At 38.9% G+C, this 21,584-nt stretch overlaps 2 protein-coding genes across 2 annotated transcripts in view; both read right to left on the reverse strand.

Annotated features, from left to right (window-relative positions):
- CDKAL1 (CDK5 regulatory subunit associated protein 1 like 1) overlaps positions 1-14,669 on the reverse strand; it is a 406,851-nt gene extending 392,182 nt beyond the window's left edge. Inside the window, exons 1-4 of the mRNA XM_051799198.1 lie at positions 14,577-14,669; positions 13,388-13,425; positions 11,557-11,723; positions 8,503-8,615 (exon numbers count right to left, since the gene is read on the reverse strand). Coding sequence (XP_051655158.1) covers positions 8,503-8,615; positions 11,557-11,723 — 280 coding nt within the window. The 5' untranslated portion in view covers positions 13,388-13,425; positions 14,577-14,669. The remainder of the gene's footprint in view (positions 1-8,502; positions 8,616-11,556; positions 11,724-13,387; positions 13,426-14,576) is intronic.
- Positions 14,670-18,870: 4,201 nt separating this feature from the next.
- E2F3 (E2F transcription factor 3) overlaps positions 18,871-21,584 on the reverse strand; it is a 43,028-nt gene continuing 40,314 nt past the window's right edge. The window contains exon 7 of the mRNA XM_051799236.1: positions 18,871-21,155. Coding sequence (XP_051655196.1) covers positions 20,890-21,155 — 266 coding nt within the window. The 3' untranslated portion in view covers positions 18,871-20,889. The remainder of the gene's footprint in view (positions 21,156-21,584) is intronic.

A 21,584-nucleotide genomic window follows, 5' to 3' on the forward strand; every position in this document is an offset into this window, starting at 1 on the left:
GGAACGGCACCACCGCGCCCAAGGGCCGTGCCCAGCCCACCCAGAGATTTAAACCCTCTTCGGCTGAAAAAGCTACCCGTCTAAACTATTTCATGCATTACCGACTGCGTGTGTGTGACTACTGTAAGATATTTTGATAGAAAGAAACCAGAAGGGTCTGAACTTGCTCATGCCAACCAGGTCTGGGGAGACACAATGCTGTATCATTTAAAAAAAAAAAAAAAAAGAGAGGAAAAAGGCATAACTAAAAGCACAGATGACCTGAGATACACTCCAAGGGTGAGATGGGACTCTGGAAGAGATAAGAAATTGCTACATGCTTCATTACTTGTTCACTCAGCAACAGGACCTGTTTTAACACCTGGGAGCCCGAGAAGCACCTACCAGGCTTACATGAACATAACCCAAAATGGCCATGAAGAAGGAAATAACAATTACACTCAGGTCTAGCAGGCAGGGGAAAAAATAAATAAAAGAGAGAGAAAGAAATGGACTTAATTTGCTTCCATCAATGAGGAAAAGCACCAAAACCAATTTGTGTCACTTATCTGTTTAGTGAATTTCTGCTGTCTCCAGCCAGACTCCATAATCACATGGCAGTCTTTTCTCTTAGCATGCCCTCAGGCCTAACAGAGATAGAACAATACAGGTTAATGTTCTGTATTTGGAGACACAGCACAGTTCAAGTTCAGTTGTGCTACACTGACAATTCTTACAAGCAACACGTTGGAAAGCAACTCACTCGGGTTGGCCTTTCCTCTGTGGAGTAACATACAGCAAGCAGCAACTACACACGTGGAGGCACCCACACTGCAACTGGGCAAAAAGCATTCCCAAAATAAATTATAAGCATCTTAATGCAAAGCTGTAACCATACCAAGTTCAGAGAACTCCATCCTCATCCGCAGTTTCTCAAAACCAAGGAACATCTACCAGCAAATGAAACTGTAGCCAAATTATATCAAGAGTCTGCGGTAAACATTAACCCCCCACCACAATTCTCCAATCACGCAGGGCAACAACTCTTCCAGATGCCCCTACAAATGTTCCCGATCAAAATATAATCTTGGTCCTACCTCTGAGAGTACATGGTCAAAGAAATCTCTTCAGGTTATAAAAAAAATGGTCTGTTCTCCCATTACTTTTCATAAATCTTCTAAAAATTTTCCATAAGCCCAAAGAACTAGGAGACGTGGAACTAAGCTCTCCATAGAGTGCCCCACAAAGCTCCCCATCATGTGTATGTCTATGTTGCAACTCACTTCATCACTGCTATTTATGCTTCATTTACTACAGGGGCACATTCCAGATAGGAGGATATGTTACCAGAAGTTGAAATTTACCCTTAATGGTTCAATCCTTTTCAAAGTCATTCTTCTGGATTACATGAAGTTCAGCATTGCCAGAACTAAACCCCACTGCACAACCACTAGAGTATGCAGCCAACACTCCATCACTAGAACTAATCCTAAACACGTTATGTATGCTTAAATTTACCCAGCGGGCTCTCTACAAGTGTCTCTGAAGATACTGTACACAAAAGATTTATTTGGCCTCTCCAGCCTGCTCCCAAGTTTCAGCTGCCAGCCCTGCAATTGAGAAATTAAAATACCACAAGGACAAAAACCATTCACAGATTAATTGTAAAATAGGTGATTTTAAGCAGGATAAAGAAAATAGTACACACTTGTCATATCAAGCTCTAAGGGAAGTGAGATAGGATGCCATTATGAGGAGAAAACACAGGCTAGTTCTTATCCAATTCTCCCATGACCAGGGGAAACACTTCCCAGTTTGAGAACTAGGAGTTCTGTCTGGTACTGGAGACAACATTCTCAAAGCTGGATAGCCCACTTAACAGAAAGTTGCCCAACAGGAATAAGAAGCTGATGCTGAGGAAGCTGAGGTAGGAAAAAGAGGTTGTATATCTTGCACTGTGCTACAAGTCAGCAGTGATAAGTAACAGAAGTCTAGCCACACATAGGTTAGGAAGTTTTACAGGGAACACTGGAGCAGTAATACAAAGCTGCCAAAACCCACAATTATATGTTAGTTTACCGAGACCTGGGGAACATGCACCGCTACAGTTGAGTCATAGCATGGTACTGCACGAACTCTACGCTGCAAGAAAGCACCACAACCATTTCCAGTATCATCATCCCACTCACTGGCTTATGGGACACTTCGGCTTCACTGGGAATACCTGTATTCCTCCAAAGAACTGCGAAACCTTGATCGTCTCCAGTTGTGCAACTCCATCTGCTATATCCCATATCATCTGCCTTCCCCCCTATGTCCCATTTCACCCTCTCTCCTGATCTTCCTAAGCCATTTCACCACAAAAGTTTCAGATGAAAACCTCCCCACCCACACCCCACACATTCATTCTCTGGGCACAACCGAGCAGAGTTTTCAAGCCTGAATACCAAGAATCAATGCACAAAGCAAACTTGTGACAAGCAGCAACTCAGATCTTCTGAGAGCAGGAATCCATATCGCTGGTAAGGCAATTATCTTAAGACAACAGGTACAGAAACAAGCTACTTTACTGCCTCTCTCAGTATCAACATCCAAAAGCTTTTATATCCAGATGAGTCAGCTTGAATCTGAAAGAGAAATCTGTTGCAGGTAAGGTTATTAAGCAATGCAAAAACCATAGGGGATTGTGACTACAAGTTATAGACAACAGGAGAATTCTTCGCTGGGGGTACAAAACACTGCAGGCATTTATGCCTCTGTTCACTTTCCTCCATTGCTCAGCTGCTTCAGAGGACAGTTTCATGACTGTAGTGCTGTCACAGAAAACAGAAACACCTCTCATCACCAGAAAAGCAGTGGGGTGTTGTATTTTGTGGATTTAAACACACACCACAGACATCCTGTCCCCCAAAAAAGGCTGTAAAGACTCTTTTTTTCTAAATTGGCTCTGCACTCACAACCATTTGAAAAGTACAAATCCAAACAAAAGGGATAAACTTGAATTCTGATTGATAAGGCACTTAATGAGTATGTAATAAAGATTCTTTTTAGATTAAAAAAAGAATATTAAAAATACCTCACAATGAGGATGGCCCATCCCAAAAATTACACAGTAATCACTACTGTTTTACATTATACCTAAGAAGGAACACATGAGCATGATCAGCAGGGTGGAGAGTAAAAAATCTAAAGACCAACTGCTGATTCTGACCAAGTAAAAGCATACACTAGACATCAGCAAAAATCTTAGCCAAAATACTTCATCAACCAGTATGCAAGCTGCAGAAAGCTTATTTTAATAGTTTGAGAGATCTCTACTTTAAGACAATAAAATAAATCAAAATCTAAAATTAAAATTTCATTGTGTAGTAGAAAAGTACTTTTATAACAACACTTACAACAAAGCACCAGATTCTGAAGTGATTCACAACCCATGAATCAATACCTGTACAGTCTTAGTAATTTTCTTTATTTTCCACTTGGATGAATAAAATGTATGCTGCAGCATGCTTTGCTATGTCTGTATGGGGATGGTTAAAGCCTAAGCAAGCATGGTTTATGCAACTCAACCAACACTAGACAATGCTGTTGAACACCAAAGTCCATGTTAGATTGTAGCACCTCATCTGCTTTTCCACAGCAGACTTTTTCCTTCTACATCTGTCTTCTTTTCAACATGAGGTCTTAAGTAGATCAAAAGCATTTGTTCTTCCTTGTCTTCTTCCTTCTTTCTTCTACTCAAATGTGCTGTTTAAGCAGATGGACAGTCTTAAGGATACCTCAGCTATATCCACTGGTAAACAAAACTGACAAGCGTTTAGAAAATTAAAAAGCAGAAGGGGTAAAAAAAACCCAGATAATTTCTTTAGCAGTGTTTCAAAATATTATTTGATATTTGCTTTAGAGAAATACATAAATTCTCTGCACAGGGAATTATAGAGCTGTAAGACACATAACTTGGATTATAAACACTACGCTTCAATAGCAATTGGCAAATCTCACTGATACAAGTCCTGCCAGCAAATACCATAATCACAATAATGGAGTGACCTCTATACAGCATCTTTCCATCCAACAGCCTCACCAAAAAAAACTCCTGAGACAGTAAAAAGGAAGCCTGACCAAAGACTAGTCTAAAACTGCACAAGTAAAGCTAAGGGTCTATAATATAACCTAGTTTCCAGGTGCTAAATCAAAACCAAGACAACTGAATTAGCAACACAACAAATCCACCCCTTCTTGCTTCTAGAATCCCATGCTACAGGAGGAAAAAGTTCTGTGCTAGCATTTATTTCTAAAAAACCACAGAAGTGTAGTGCAGATAAGCTGTGACTGGTTTAGCTTTGCTGAATGTTTAATAACAGTTTTTGCTTCCTCCTCATAAAAGAAAAAGTTAGAAATATCAGAAGAATGAACACGAAGTCATTAGCAATGCCTTTTCTGCCCCCAGCACGTTTTACAATGACCAAGGAGGAAATGCTTTGGACCTGAACAGCCTCAAGCCAGAAGCAATCACTACAAAACAACAAGCACACATAACAGCTTGATCCATCAAAACGCATTCAAGGCTGGACCAAAACCCATTAATTCCACAGAACCAGAAACCTACCAATGTCAACATATGCTAATACAACTACTCGCTTCAGAAGTCAATGTCTTCTATGTCTGACTATACATGCTCAGTTCCACTTTTCAGAGAGAAAGTACTATAAGTGGCACACATACTGAACTCTCTTTCCAGACAAAAATCTGGGTCACAAGATTTGAAAGCTCCCAGTTTGCCCACTTCCTGTTTTTCACAGGAGGCATTACTTGTCTGTACCATGAGAATCTCTTCCTCCAGGGCGTATCTCAAAGGGAACATTCCAGTAGGTTTGCAGGCATATCTAAACTATACTGCAAGTCAAGCTGCCAAGAAACCAAAACCAGTTTTAGAACCAGTAAAGCCATTGTCAGCTGTAGTGTTTTCAGAATATGAACAAGTACCCATGGTACAGCCCTTCACTGATAGCAGCTGGTCCACACATTTCTGGGTGGCTCAGACTCACAAAAGAGCTTTGTGTTCTCACAGTATGGTATGCAAGATTTGTTCAGAATGCTGCCTACCTTCACCCTGTAAGAGCAGATACAAAAATAGGTTTGGCTTTTCTGGTTTCCCTTTACCTATTTTTAAGATGATGCAGTCCGTGACTTTTAATCATCATTGCTGTTTTGCAATATCTGGATGTTGTTGATTCACACTCCACTCTCTCCCCAGACAAAGGTAGTCTTTGGTGTGAAGAACTGTAGCACAGCCCTCAGCCTTCACCTTTGGATACAGACACTCCTGAAAGCAACACAGGTTGCTTGTACAGAAAGAATGTTTTTAAAACACATGAAAAGCCAGGAGGATGTTATATTAATATTCACTTTCAGGTAAGTCAACTTATAAGGCAGGTTGCACTGTTACAACTTTTAGTTACCAACAGGAAACTGTCTGACGCTGCTTTTCTTCCTTCTGGTTTTTTTTCAATCTTACAATTAGACAGAAGACACTAGAAACAGTGCTTGACCATTTCATTTATAATGGAGCGATAATTGCAAGTAAAGCTCACACCTCATTCCCTAAAACCAGGACTTTATTCCATCACCTTTTCAGTAAGTGTTGACTCAAAAGCTTAGGAACATGTAGGAAACAGACTAATCCAAACACTTTATTTAAGTAATAGTTGTCCAAGACACTGTAACAACAGATTCTAGCAACAGAGACAGGCATTGATTTAGAAAATAGTTCTTGCAAGACATTTTCTTTTTTTTCCCTGTCCTCCATACTGTAAACAATATTAAGCTTAATTTCAAGAAATGTTTGAAATTTGGATTACTTCAAGCAATAGTTACTGAGTAACTAATTCACTCTATAGGACAAAGAGATTAAATCCCTACTTAACATTCTATCTGAACTTCCCAGATGACCTACTATAAAAAAAAAATGCTTTCTTAAGAAGAGATTTACAAGAGATATTTGAGAAATATTGGGAAAATTTCTACATTGGCATTTCCTCTAAGTAAAAATCAAAAATGGATAGCATGAGCAATAACTTATGCACTGGATGCTAAAAATCTGAACTGCCATTTTGTCAAGAGCAAGACTCCGTTGTCTGACTGCACACCTTTGAGAAGCAACTGACTCCATTTTCTCTGTACTCTCCTACTGGACATTGCTGTCTGCAACTAGAATCTTCCATGAGCCTTCTCTTCTTAAAGCTGAAGAAACCCAGTCTTCCCAATCTCTTCTCATACATTGTGTGCTCCAAAACCATCTTGGCTCTCCACTGGACTCACTCCATTACACCAACCTCTGTCTTTTCCTGTGGAGTCCAAAAAAGGACCAAAGCTGGATTACTGGACACAGCATTCCAAACACCATCTCACAAGTACTACACAAAGAAGAAGAATCATTTTCCCAGACCTGCTGGCTGCACTCTTGCTAACACAGCCCAGGATGCAGTTTGCCTTCTTTGCTACAAGACTTCACTGCTGACTCATGCTCATTTCTTGTCTACCTCAATCCCAAAATCTTCTTCTGCAAAGTTGCTTTCTACTCAGTCTGCCCACACTCACCTTTAACACTAGCTGAAGTTATGCCAATCCTAGGATTTTGCATTTGCCTTTGCTAAATGTCATATGGCTTCCATTACCCCTTTTTCTAGTCTATTAAGGTCCCTCTGAACCACAGCACTAGTATCCACTTCAGATTCTGACACAGTTGCTACACTTGCACTCAGTTCCAGCTTCATTAACAACCTATTAAAGAGAAAGCTCAGTAGATGGGTTTGTAAAAATTTACTTTAGCCAGAATTTGTAGCAAATATTTTTGTTCCGTTGAACAAAAAGGAAATTTCCAGAGGACCTTAAATAATATCAGCTTAAAAAGAAATTACCTCATTTCAAAAAGAAGAAACCACACTGCGTAATTTCTTCCTATCACCTAGCACTGGGATTTGTTTGATTTAATATATATATACACATACACAGAAATTAACTAAAGCAAAACTTCAATTTAATAATGACCCGAAACTAGAAGTTGATTTCATATACAACTACCAAAATTACTCTGTATGTATTCCTGTCCCTGTAATTGCAGCTTTTATTCAATTTTTAGTTCTCAGTTTCAGATTCTAGATGTAGACTTCTACTCGAAAGTTATGAACACTTAATTTTCTAAAAAGATAAGGTATCAGAAATTTAACATAGTTCATTTCTTCACTGCACTCCATCTTTCCTACATTTCTCCCAATAAAATTCCAAAAGTACAGGAAAGCCATCAAAATCCTGACAAGCCAGAATTAGCTTCTGGAACAATATGCATTAAAAAAATTCAGGTAAAGAGAAGTTAAATTTAAGAAAGCCATAACAAGGCAAAGTGAGAACTCATTTGTAATCTTACACAAACAGCTGTCACAAATAAGACTTTTTGGACCAGCACTCCATTTGTCTGTGGAAAGAGCACACCTACTCCAGAGTTGTACCAATAATTTAAGAATCACCTGGGTTCCATAAAATGGTTCAGGTAGTTGAATAATTCAGTATCTAATTTTTACTTATACAAATGCAGAAAGATCAACCACAATAAAGGAAAACGAGATGCAACTGCTTAATGGTATCATGAGATATTCAAGAAAAGAAACAATCATTTTGTTAAATCAGGAGTAAAATACTTTCAGAAAAATGTCAGGACAGACAACCAACCCTGCAGTCTTTCAGTACAAGCCAGATGCAAGTTTAAATGCAAGACAGACCTGAACTTGCATTAATGACTAAAATTTATTTCTATTTTAACTAGTCATAAGCTAGATCAAAAAATTCAGATAAATACTTAGCTATTGAAATACGACATTAGTCTAACTTTTCAACTTTTATGTCGACACATTTGCATTAAGGAGATGAAATGTAGTCAGCACTACCACAAATTTGGGGGTTTTTTTAGGACTGGGAAGGAGGAACAAAATGATGAAGAGTGTTTTTAAGTACTTGGAAGGAAAGGAAAAATAGCATTTTCAGCTCTTTGGAACCTGCATCATCCCACCTCCATCCTAGTGATCATCTCTCCTGAAACAAAAGATCATTCATCTGGAGTAGTTCATCTCTGCTCCAGCATCAAACACACACTTCATCAAGTGACAACACACCACCTTTCTCTCCCCCTTGAGTTCCACCGCTTGTAGTCAGAAAAGCAAGAATTAATATCTTTCCCTTCCACTCTTATGAAAACTTTTCAATTCAGTTAGCAAGGAAAATGCCCAAAAAAAGGCACTGCATGACACCTATTAGATGTCTGCCCTGTCAAGATAATCTAACCATTCTGAAAGCACTCATCTTGTAATCGTTCTGTTTAATGCCAGGAAAACACTTTACCTCTGCACCTTCAAATCAGAAAGGGATCGGAACAGGATTTTTCAAAACTGTTATTAAGACTAAGAACATTTGATGTCAGTTTGACAGCTCTGAACATTCACCCCAGAAAAACTGAAGTCATATCATTACCTGTAATTTTGTATCCATATGCAGCCAGCTGTCCAGCCATATATTCACCATCTGAGTTATTGTGAGAACATCCCCATGTACGAATCCAGATTTTCTGAACACCAGGAATAATGCTGTTTAGGAAAAATGAATGAAAAAGGCAAGTTAAAAGATGAACAAGCTTCCCCTTTAAGCCCACTGAACAGACTCAATGAACTGTAATTCTTCAAATACAAAATATGCAACACAAACAGTAGCAACTCCAAAACAGCTGAGGAAAACCACTATTATTATGTGATTTTAGCGTAACAGGTATTAGGTCTTGCTGGGATAGAGTCAGCTTTCTTCAGAGCAACCTGTATAGTGCTGTGTTTGGTATTCGTGACCAAAGCAGGGTTGATAACACCCCTATGTTTTAGCTGTTGTTGAACTATCCTTGCTTGTTTCCCACTGTGCTCCATCTCACCGCAAGTGGGTTGGAGACGGACAACAGGTTGGGAGGAACATGAACAGAATAGCTGACCAAAAGGATAATTCATTTCAGATGACATCATGCTCAGCAATAAAAATTGTGGGTTTGATCTTTCAAAAATAGTCATTGTTCTGACACTGGCTGGGCACCAGTCTGCTTGTGGGAGGTGGTAAGTGATCGCTTTTGCATCACTTGGGGTTTTTCCCTACTCTTTCCTTCACTTTAACTGCCTTCATCTCAACCCACAAGTTTTCTCACTTTCACTCTTCCAATCCTCTCCCTTGTGGTGAAGTCAATCCACAAACAGCTGGAAAACAGTTTGAAAAGAGTTTTAGAATGGAGACGGTACAAGAGCTGTAGGACAAGAAGAGATTCGGTGCACTGTAGTTACATTAAAGCAAAAACAAAAACTCCAACAAAAACACACAAATAAGCAAATAGCAAACAAAAAAAAACCCAAGAAAAAAAACCAACAAAACTCCAACACCCCTCAACTTTCTGAAAATTATCCTATCTTGTAACAAGCAACCTTCAAGTAATTGCACTGAAATTAGACCACCAGCAAACAAACTGTGAAGAGTTAAATTGCAACCTTTTATATTATGGCACCCACTGGTTGTAGCTCCCTCCATACAAGCCAGATTTATAAATTCTTAACTGAGGGGCCACCAGCCACACGAATATCTGAAAGCACATATCCCAATCTTTCTGGGTTACAGAAGGCGCATGACAGACATGCAGCCTGGAGATAGCACACACAGTGCCTAAAGAATCAACAAAAAGTTCTGCAAGAAGCTCTCACTGAAATTCCTGGGATAACTGCCAATGAGCTAAAGATGCCAGTACAAGAACACCACACATCCTGGTACACAATGCTTCGCCCTGCGTACATCTTTTTTTTAACTTCCCCTCCACGCTTCTTTTTTTAAAAGATGCTTCCCTTAGCTAGAAATAGAAATTTGTTGATGGAACATTAATGATCATTAAGTGTAAACACAGTGTATCTAGACTTCCTACTGTCTAAACAACACATGCTCAACGTGCTTTCTTGGGTCAAAACCACTAAAACACAGCTTGTTAGATTCAGAGTACCTGAATACTTTGGTGCATGACGTGCTAGTGTGAAGTATCTACAGAGCACCAGTTCAGCTGTACATACACTCCTGGCAGACTGGAGCCAATGCACTTTTAGGGGCATTCAGATAAAGATGCATTGTTATGCTTACAAAATCCCTTTTGAACACTAATGAAAAAACAAAATTTAATTTCCCCACAGGAAATTAAATTCCCATACCTATTTTATTTTCATCTTTATCATACAGGGAAATTTTATCCACCAACTTGAAACTAATGGAGGAAGAAAGAGGAAAAAAAATCCAGATCTCAGAAATGCAGTAGAAATTGGTATCAATAAATGAGCTGACCTATACTCTAATCAATTCCACTGCAGCAGAAAGCTGATTCCATTCTTATGGGAATCCCAAGTAGGAAAAATGGAAAGATACATTCCATGGTTATTGCATACTATTTCCACTGAAATAAAACAGCAAGTTCAAAAGTTTGAAGTTTCACTGTTTCACTTGCAGGACGTACACACAAGAAGTACAGCCTCTGTAAATCCCAGGTTCCAGAAACCAGGATGAAAGACAAGCAAGGAATATGTAACCTTTGTTAAAGAGGACCGGGTCAGGAATACTTCAGCAAACTGGGCATGCATAAGTCCCTGGGCACTGACGAGATGCATCCACAAGAGAAATATGGATGTACGGGAGATAGTCCAACAAAGGGCCATAAAGATCATTAAGGAACTGGAACATGTCTCATATGAGGCAAGGCTGAGAGTGCTGGGACTATTCTGCCTGGAGAAGGCCCAGAGAGATCTCATCAAAGTATATAAATACCCAAAGGAAGAGTGCAAAGAAGACAGAGCCAAATTCTTTTCAGTGGTGCACAGTGACAGGACCAGAGGCAACAGGCACAAACTGAAACACAGGCAGTTCCCTCTGAACATCTGGAAACGCCTTTCTCACTTTAAAAATGACCAGCAATTGGCACAAGTTAAGCAGGGAGGTTGCAGAATCTCCATCCCTGGAGATATTCAGAAACTATCTAGTCCAAAAAGCAGCCCTGACCAACCGGCTCTTGGTGGCCCTGCTCGGGCAGGGGGTTTGGACAAGACAACCTTCCAACCTCAACCCTATTGCAGCTCCCAGGATTTTGTTCTTATTTCTCATTAGAGATGCCAAAAGGCTACTCCAGGACTGCTATTTGAAGAGCTCAGATTCTATTTAGGTAATTAAGATGAAGCAGACAGTTTTTCAGAAATTTTTTTACATATAAAAGTGTAACAGAAACCATTTTTCCAGTGTGATTATTCCATTCGTCAACATCTCAGTGATTACTGATTTCTACAGAAAATTTACCCAGGAAAATAAATTTGCCTAGGGCTTATTACTTATTCTCCCTACATTTTATGAAGACTATTTTACTCACTTTTATCCTGTGTTCAGATTTATGAGATAATGAGTACTCCCACCTTATTTTTAGAAGCTGACAGCGTATACAAGCTGCAAGAAAAGTAACAAGTTGATGTAAGACTTTACCTGTCACTTGGGGGATCATCTTCTGTCTGAACCTTTTTCTGTGAATTGCGTTTTCGCACTTTTGGAAAAACATTCCTTCTCACAAACTGTCGGTCGTGTGGTTTCACATCTTCTGCTGACACAATGTCTTCAATATCCTCAAGCACCGAATCACAGGCAGCAGGCATCTTCAACAAGTGTTAGAGAAGGCAGGCATTAGCAAGCATTTGAATACAAATCCAAGGCCCAGAATCTACTGTACATGTTCTCACAAATAAAAGTCAGATATATTTCTCATATACATGCAATATATCATACACATGAGGGACTGAGCACATAAAAACCGATATCTATGGAGAGGTACTTTCTGATGCCCTCTTCCCCTGATATCTCAAACACAGGCAGGGAGAGTCACAAATGCCATACAGACTTTTAGGGGCATCAAGCACAGACAAAGACAAAGCCACAAGCCATATAGACTTTTAGAGCCTTTTTAAAATAATCTGTACCTTGTCATCTTCTAGTTCAAAAACCCTTCAGCTCCTCTGACACAACATATCCAAGACACAAGTACTTTTAATCATGTCTGCATCATAATAAAATAACGACTTCATGTTATGTGACAGATGTGCTTCCGCTCACATCACAGAAGAATGAAAGACACAGAATTGAAGCTCCTGCTTCAGAGGCTGTTGTGGCTCTTTTATTTCTCTGCTGAAAACAGGTGCATGGTATTTCTTCAAGACAATATGTCTTCACAGTCTTTTTGAAAACAACCAGACTGTTTCTAGAATTCCTGATCCCACAGGCCTTTCATCTGAACTACCTCATTCATCAGGACAGCAAAATATTTCTATCTTCAGGTACCAGACGTGAAACCCAACTAATATAAAATAAACAGTTTATAATATGGCTAGTATAATATACTAAAAGATCACTAGAATCTAATTATATTTTCCACAAGGAAGTAAATAAATATGCATATATATCCTCCCAGCAGATGTCAAGATCCAGATTAGTTTTCAGGAACTGAAAAAAAAAAGTTATTTGCTAAAAGAGCCTATAAAAAGTTATTGCATTAAACACACATCTCACACTGTGCTGTGTGTAACTAACTCTTAATTAGAATATAGTCTGATGTACCATTGGAAACCTGGGGTTTTATGTATCTCAACATTTTACAAAGGAAATCACGCAAGGGCATTTCACAGAGTTTACAGGGAAAATACAACACTTTCCTGTCTCACAGAGAAGAACAAAACAACCAAGGCTTTAATTTCTTTAAAACCAGATTTCAGGAACAGAAGATTCACTACTGGCATAAAGATACTTCCAGATGTTGCAAATGAATTACTGTAGAACATAAGAAGTTAAACACCTGTGCATTTTCCCAGCATGTGTCCTTCAGTCAATCTTTCAAAATATACTTCAAAATAAAACTTCATGTAACCTGAACCAAAACATCTGTGTTTAACTTAAAAAGGAGTAGAATGATGCCACAAAGAGGATGCATGTGCCACAGCTATTTAAGCATTCATCTTAATTAAAACCCCAGGATCTATAAAATAATGCAGCAAAGGATCAACAAAAATAAACTGCCGTGAAAAGTCCAGCAATAAAGGGTATGAGGGGGAGGTGACATCTCTTACACTACTTCATACCAGTGACAGGATGTACAAATAGGTAATGTTATCAACTGAGTACATGGGAGGGAAAAAAAAGTTTTGATTTGTTGTTCTTTTCTCTCTTCCAGAAAAAGATCCAATATAATGGAGCAGCTAGCAAAGCAAATAAGCTTAGCTTATTCCAGTGGCCCATGAAAGAAAGAATATAGCCAAATTAAAATTCCTACCTTTTTAAGCGAGGTCTAAATCCTCTTGGATAGGAATCCTGGTGGGGGGGGGGGGGGGAAACAAAAAAAAAAGGAAAAAAGACATGGTATGAAGGAGCAAAACTAGAAGACAGAAAACCATGAGTTCACGTCATTGTCCAAGAAGCATTCGTCCTCCCTTTGCAGAAATATGTTTCTTGCTCAATATGACCTCATCTGACTGGGTACACACACTGACTGGCTGACAAGGTGGAACAAGGAGCCATGCTTTCCCTATCCCCTGAGCAGAGGCACTGTTCTTTTTGTCCTTCTTTTATACAGCCATTTTTGTTAAAGTCAGACATATTTACATTATCTCAGACCTCCTCCAGATTTCCATCTTCAATCAGGAGTTTAAAATTTTCAATGAAAGAAGGGAAAGAGATTAACAGTAAATTTCAGGTAGAGCTACCCCCAACTTTTTTTTTTCAATTACAAACATTGTGAAGTTATTTTAAAACAGATAACTCGATGTCTGCACTAGTTAAATACACATGAAAGAAGCAAATAAATAACTACAGATTCCGGCAGCTATTCTGACAGATTGACTGAAATCAGAGGCAAAAACAAAACTAGAAGTTAGTGTATTCTTCTCATCGTACCGAGCTGCACCTACAGAACTTTTCATTTCTCTTTAACAATATGAATGCTAGTAAACAAAAAACCAACCAAACAAACAAACAAAAAAAAAAAAAAACCAACCTAATAAAAACGGTTTTAACGCCTTGACACAAACGGAAGTCCCCTTGCACTAGCTTATTTCAGTCACCCCTGCTCAACCTCCTGGCACATACCACGGGAGGGCTTTCCACAGAGAACAGTTTCATGCATGTGGAAGGCGACCGCTCTTTTCCCTCTATTTACCCACAGGTGTCTCCGGTAAAGCCCGGGGATGAAATCCCGGGGCAGAAGAAAGCAGTAGCGTTAATACACAGTGAGACCAACTATTATATATATGTATGCGTACATGTATACGTGTGTATATGTGCGTGCGTATATACATACATACAAATACAGCCACCCAGACGGGCCCACCCCAAGCTCCCAGGGAAAGGCTGGGCAAGGGGCAACCCAGGGGCGAGGGGTGGGCGCCTAGGAAAGGAAAGGGAGAGGGAGAAGGAGGAGAGGGAAAGGATAGAGGGCCCCGTCCGGCTCCGGCCCCGCCACTCACCCGCTCCTCTCCCGGTCTCCGCCATCGCGCCCCGCCCCCGCTGCCCCGCGCGCGCAGCGGCGCCACGACGGCGGCCGGCGGCGGCCACAACAGCGCGGCGGGCGAGGCCCCGCCGCTTCGCCACAAGGCAGCGCCGTCCCTCAGCGGGACAACCGGAGCGCCTCCCGAGTGCCTGGAGGCACCCACCTCTGCTTTAACTGGGAAATTAGCATCGCGTTTCCAGTTAAACCAGTTGGGATTCTGATGTATCTGATCCGGATGAGTGATGAGCCGCAAGGCTTTTTTTTTTTTTTTTTAATTTTAATTTTAATCGTTAATTTCCTCAAAATACAATGCTAGTAGCTACTCTTCTGAATAGTCTGAAATATATTGATATTACATATAAAAATATTTAATATGAGATGGCTAAAATTTCTGGCTTTGTTTTCCTCTAATTTCAGGCTAGTAACAACTTTTCTTATTGATATTTAGGAAGCAGACAGATTATTAAGAGTATAGTGTCCTTGGTGATCAAAGTGCTATAGCGTGTGAGCATAATATTATTTCCTCATTATTAATAGACACAGCTAGCCCAAAAAGATTGTTTACATTGTATCTTTAACACACTTATTTTATTTTCAGATAGTCAGCTTTGGGGTGTAAAAGTCACCATTTCTTGTAATTGCATTTTGAACATTAAGTTGCTCTCTTTAGAAGGAGCCTTTGGAATCATTTTATTCTCCAGACAGCAGATTATAGTATCCCTCGGACTGGAGGGAAAGTGAATGAAAGCCCTGAGTATACTCCAGAACAGGTCTATTGGTCTGCTCGCTGATAAAACTTGGTAACTTCTGCTTATGAATATCCCTTCCCCCTCCTTCTACTTAAAAAACGGTGCTTATTTTATGTCATGCTTATCTGACAATGTTCACAGGCAAAAAAAAAAAAAAAAAGTAACAATGAGAACAAAGTAACAGGAGCATTTTGAAGAGGGGAACTGGGACAGAAAGAAATAAGCACTTTGTTTAAATTGGCCTTTAAGAACAAATCTTTCTGGGCAGGACTGAGCACTATTAATATCACTCTGGCTTCATGGTAGAGTCATTGTTACAGCTTAAGATATATTTGCCTTTGAGACTGGTCTTTGTCTAAGCACACAAGTACTTTTCAGAGATACTCTCAGCGAGACACAGTGTGATGTGTAATTTGTTATTTTTGTGGCACTTTTAGCCCAGAAGAGAATGGAGGAAAACATTTCAAAGTCGGTGGTCAGGTTGATCTATTTCAGACATAGTCCTACACAGTATGGTGTAAGAAGTCCTTACTATGTCAGTAAGTAATGATATCTATATAACCAATCAGTGTCCTACTGAGGTGAGCAATTCTCTTTGTTTTTTTCTTTTCAGCTTCCCATATTCAGTTTTCTAAGGGTTTCACATGCAGTCCTTGAATTCAACTTCTCTATTCTGGGAGCATGGCACTGCACTACCTCACAGTTGTCCTGACTAGCCAAGTGTTACCCCTCTGATTAAATGAAACAGGGCAAACATCAGTGCTGGTTTATGGTTGACTAAAAGAGCAAAGCACAGATGGCCCGCGAGACATAACCAAAAATCTCCAAATGGCCAAGATTGACAAACACTGCTCATTAAGGTTAGGCAGTGATCTCCAAGAGCAGCTCCCAGGCAGGAATAACCCATGAGTCCCATACCTAGTGACATAATTAGGCCACGCTGCTCAGTTTCAGCACGATCCAGCAGAGGCTTTACTTTGTCCCACTGCCAAGAATTCATAATATCAAGCAGTTCTTGTGCCAGCACAGTTCTGTTCAGTCCTAGGATGTAACCACAACGTTGAAGGCACCCTTCCAGTGCTTTTGAAGCTCACAAATCTAAATTATTTTGTAGCATATTCATAGTAACAAATAAAGCTGCATGCAGGCTGCAGGTAGCACAGCAGGTAGAAAAGAAAGCAGATGATTTCCTACTACCTCCTGATCACAGGAAGAAAGTTTATCTATACCTACCTGGGAAAACTGCTTTTTAAGTGACAGTGGCTGGCAGTACAACTCCCAGTAGTGGCCTTCATGCTCCAGTGCTCTGAATGTCCAAGGAGCAGCTTCAGAATACATCCTTTCCAAGCTGCCTGCATACCTTACTTCCTGCTCTTCAGGGGTGGTAGAATCGAAGACACCAGCCTTGGGCTGGGGTACCATCTTAAGTCATTACAGGTTTTGCAAGAGTAGGTAGTTGGAAAATATAAAAACTACTAGGAAAATAAAATCCAAATCTAAAATTTAGCTCATGGTTAGTAGGAGATACATTGTTAGCTGTTTTAGAGTAGCTCAACTACAATCTTAAGGGAAGGGAAACAGCCAGGGAGGTGAGGGTTCAATTTTTATATGGCAGCCTTATTCTCTGATAACTAACATGTAGTTCTGGATAGAAATAAGTGGGAAGGTATTGAGGAAAAAATGGAGAGTCCTAAAATAGATACAAGAAATCAGATTTTTTTTTTCCTCTATTCTTGGAATTTAGGAGAATCTGGCTCACTGTTTGTGAGCAACATTCAGCACCACTCAGAATTGGTAACAATCCAGCCTGTTATATGTGAAACTTTCTTCCTGTCAAGTTTTCGAAAGAAAATAGTGGGTTAAGAAACTCCCAGACTTAATAAAGGCAAAGCATTCTGCTGATCATTGCTTAGCTATAGCATAATATCCCGACAGATTTTGCTTCAGCAAGAAAAGCAGAACGGGGAGATGGATTCTACTTGTTTATGCTTTTGTTAGTATCACTCCATTGACGTTGCTATGCAGGCTCTTGGTTCACTTAATCTTGAAAATTGTGGGATCCAGGAACACTAATGGCATTGTGCATTAACTGAGTTACATACATGGGAAAAGAAAAAGACATATACTGCTAAATTTGATGCTTCTGAACATGTAGCAATATCTCACGCTACAAAAGGTACCTTACATGTCTACTTTCTTTCTACAACAAAATTGTTCACATATGCTTCAAGATCATGATGTAATTTACTCTTTCAGGTGTAAGTCAGAAAGAAGAGAAAGTGATGGTGTCTTGTCACTTGTAGGTGGATGAATTCTTACTGTAGGTTCAGGAGCATGAACCCCCCTTTTTTTAACTCTTTTCCTGTGTGTAAAGGAAGAAACAGTTGCCTGTCATTCAGACCAGTTTTGACAGATTTCTCCGAAACCTTTTCCGTCTGCTGGCAGCTGAGGAATTCAGCACAGAGGCCCCAATAAAACCTCCCTGAAACAAATACTTGTACACTGAATAATGTTAAGGTACACCTCAATTCAGGTCAGAGGAGCAGAATTTTAATTTAATTGGCTGGTTTTTTAGCCCGTACCTCAGCATATTCTAACTTTGCAAAGCAGATATAAAAAGCAAAAGAGAGAGAAAACGACACAAAAACTGGCAATTAGTAGCAGATTCTGGGGGCAAATAAGAAAGTGCTTCTGGCAGCTGTAGAACAGAGAAACTGAGAACAGGCCGGGGAGCTATGGCAGATAGGACAGATAGAGATTGTAATTTCTGCTTCAAAGGGAGATCAGAGAACACAGTCCTCTAGCCCTCCTTTATTATTTATTAGGAATATACACAAGATCTTTGCAATCTTCCTTTCAGTACTTTCTCCTACATGCAGAAGTTAGAATATGTACAGGTGCATAGCGAGAAAATAGTAGCTTCTCCTAGTGTGCAGAAGTTGACAAGACACATAAGGCTTGCTCAGAAGTGCAACATTTAAGCAATCAACCATTTACTTTGATTTTATGGATGGCCATGTATCTAGAAAGGTGCAGCACCAAGACCAGAAAGGATGTGCAAGTTTGTAAATGTATGTCTGGTGCAAGAGATTGTTGGTGGTGACTCAAGAAAACAGAAATTCTTTTCAGAGCTATTATTAGGAAACTTTTGGAGAATTATCAGTAGGAAGGTCAAGCAGAATTGCATTGATGTGATTTAATCCTAAAATAACACAATTTCTATGAAGTTTGCGAGAAGTCTGTTTCTAACTCATATGGGAGGAGAGGGGATAAATATAAATAAACTTGTGTTATCCCAACCTCTGGATTTCCTACTGTGTCTCTGTACATGTGTCTTTTATTCTTTTTTCACTCTGGCTTAAAAAGACCATGATAAACTTATCGTTGGCATAATAAAAATGGGATTGAGACTATCTGGTGTCAAATGAGTGTGAGCCCTAATAATGAAAATAGGAACAGGTTTCAAGAAACAGCATGATAGGTACCAAGAGTAAGAAGAATTTAAATAGGTGTACACAAATCTAAACTCTTTAAAAAACTCCTTTTTATTGATTCATTACCATACAAAATTTATTCAAATTACATCCATTTGAAGTGGTAAGATCACAGCTAGAGAACAGGTCACCCTTTAATAAATCTATTTACAAAACTCACCATAAAAGCTATTTTTGTTGGTTTTTTCTTTTTGTTTTTTTACAGTATTTTACAGGTTTGTGGTTTTGTTTTTTTTTTAAACTAGCATACAATGCAAAGCTAAATTAGATTAGTATTTCATTTGTACAAAAAAAAAAGATGGTCTGCATTAGTCTTCATTTTCTCTTCCCTCGCAAAAGTGCCCCTTTGTCTCGCAAAATCTTCGTGCTCACATAACTTTTACTTTCCTCTTCCACAAGACAAAAAACTTTAAATACTACAATTTTATTTACAGATCCACATCTAAAAAAACTCTTAAAAAATTACAAACCAGCTAGAAAATATTCTGGCAGTGTTTACAAATTAATTCTATTGTACAAAACTGCTAGATAACTAAAGTGTGAGTTGAGAACATATATCAAATTAAATACAACTGCTGAATGATCTATGCAAACATTTGTACATATAAACACACACTTAACACTGTTTAACAGTTCTTTATGTGTTGCCCTTTATACATGTTATATTCCAAAACTCACACAGTCATACAGTTTTCTTATTAGTACTGTGACTTCTTGCCTTTTCATGTGTGAGCTTTCATAGCAGCAACTCAACGGTACCAGAAAACCTGCATACATAATATTCTACTACAGTACAAATAGTACTAATTTTCTGAGTATGTCAGATAAGCACAACAGTAATGCAAAAAAAAAAAGGATTATATGGGCATCATCTAATCAACATTACATTAATTTAGCCCAGAACATGGCAAAATATTTTACACTCAAGAAAAAAAAAAATTATTTAAGACTTCTTAGAATTCCTCTGACGTTCAAAAAATAAATATTGGTACTATACTATACTAGCAAAGATTTTCAAAAAATAAATGCAATTCAGTTGATGTGGTACTTACAGTTATGTACTTTGGAAAAAAATTAGTTCCATTTTGCTGGCGAAGAGAATTATAAAAAGCTGTAAGCAGAGGAAGCTAACCCACTGAGATAAATATGATATATATTGAACAAACAAAGCTTGGCATAAGTGTTTTCCATAGAGGAAAAAACCCACAGTGCATCTCTAGTAGGCACTTAACACGAAGCCCCACTTAGTACCACAAAAATTCATGTACCAGTTCTAATGCACACTGGGGGCAGTAAAATCGAACTGTGCATCTTCGTTCTAGTTTAAAAAAAAACAACCAACAAAAACTACTTTCACACACACACACACACGCACAAGCATTTTTAAAAATCTCTTATTACTACAAGAAGTGGCAGAACTTTATACTTTTCAATATTTGCAATATACACTACATTTACAGTGTATTTTTTTTTATTAAAAGCTTTTAAGGACATAAGTATTTGACCTCATAATGAGACATATACACAGCTCAAAATGAGCATTATGACAGCAATTTAAACATTCCCACAAGTAGCTGAAGAATCCCATTTCACTCTTTCGCATTACTTCATATACACGTTCACTGCAGGTACAATCCATGTTGTGACACTCAAAAGACATGCATTCTCTGCAGAAGGCACGACCTGAAATACTATTATAAAATTGTTATTGAGGACTAAACCAGTTCGTTGAGCCCTTCTCCATAAGCCCACTTGTCACAGTAAGCAGAGACTGGGGGAGTGTGAAGACAAAAGGTTTATGGTCACCTGCTTGCACCTGCTGACTCGCAAGGCACTGGAGCTCAGGGTCAAGGAGAAGGCTTTGCTGTAAAAGCCTTCACTCGTCTATAGCATTTTAGGGAGTTTTCAATTAAAATATCAGCACTGTTCAAGAGCCTAGTTTATTTAATAATGCTATTTTATGGTAAGTGGAGGACAACTCTGAATGACAGCAGGTTTTTTGATTCCATTAAAAACATGGTTTAGATATGGACAGCATTTAAGACAATCAGCTGTATATAAATTCATCCACCAATGAAGGAAGTTTCTCTAAATCATAAGCATCAAAGAGGTCACTGATGCCTTCTTCATCCCCAAGGCTCAGCAAATAATCTTCCTGAAGCAGAGGAGGCAGCAAATTCACAAATGGTCCTTCAAAGTTTGAGGGAATTTGGTCCTCGGTCTGCTGTAAAAGGTTGGCTGGAGAAGCCAGGGGAGAGATTGTTGCCATATTTACTGAGCAGTCACCTTGTCCTGAGTTAGCAGAAGCCACTTCTGTAAGAGGAGGGAGAAAAAAAATAAAAGATATCAACTTTAATCTCAACAGAAGTATCAAAATTTCTATCAGACCAAACAAAATAACCACTGCATAAAGGACCTTTCATAAAGCCTCATTTCAAGAAAAAAAATGGCCTCTATAAAATTTCTAGCTTGTTTTTGATATGTCACAAAGGGCTTCTCAAAAATGATCATTTTGCTATCATCTCTGATTTTTCTATTAAAAATTATTTTAAAATATTTAAACAACTACAGGGGGAGTAAATCAAGAATAGTGAGATGCCCATTTTTCAGTGGCATTTATAGTCAAAAGTGAAAGCTTTCTAGGAAACAGATGTCTTTAATGATACAGTGTAGCTGCATATACATATACACAGAGATTTCTGCCTCTTGTTTTGAGGTGAATCTTTACTGCTACAGTCCTAC

The sequence above is a fragment of the Manacus candei genome, unplaced genomic scaffold (genome assembly GCF_025592945.1).
Source record: "Manacus candei isolate 608988 ecotype Guabito, Panama unplaced genomic scaffold, ASM2559294v1 h1tg000049l, whole genome shotgun sequence".
NCBI classification, from domain to species: Eukaryota; Metazoa; Chordata; class Aves; order Passeriformes; family Pipridae; genus Manacus; species Manacus candei.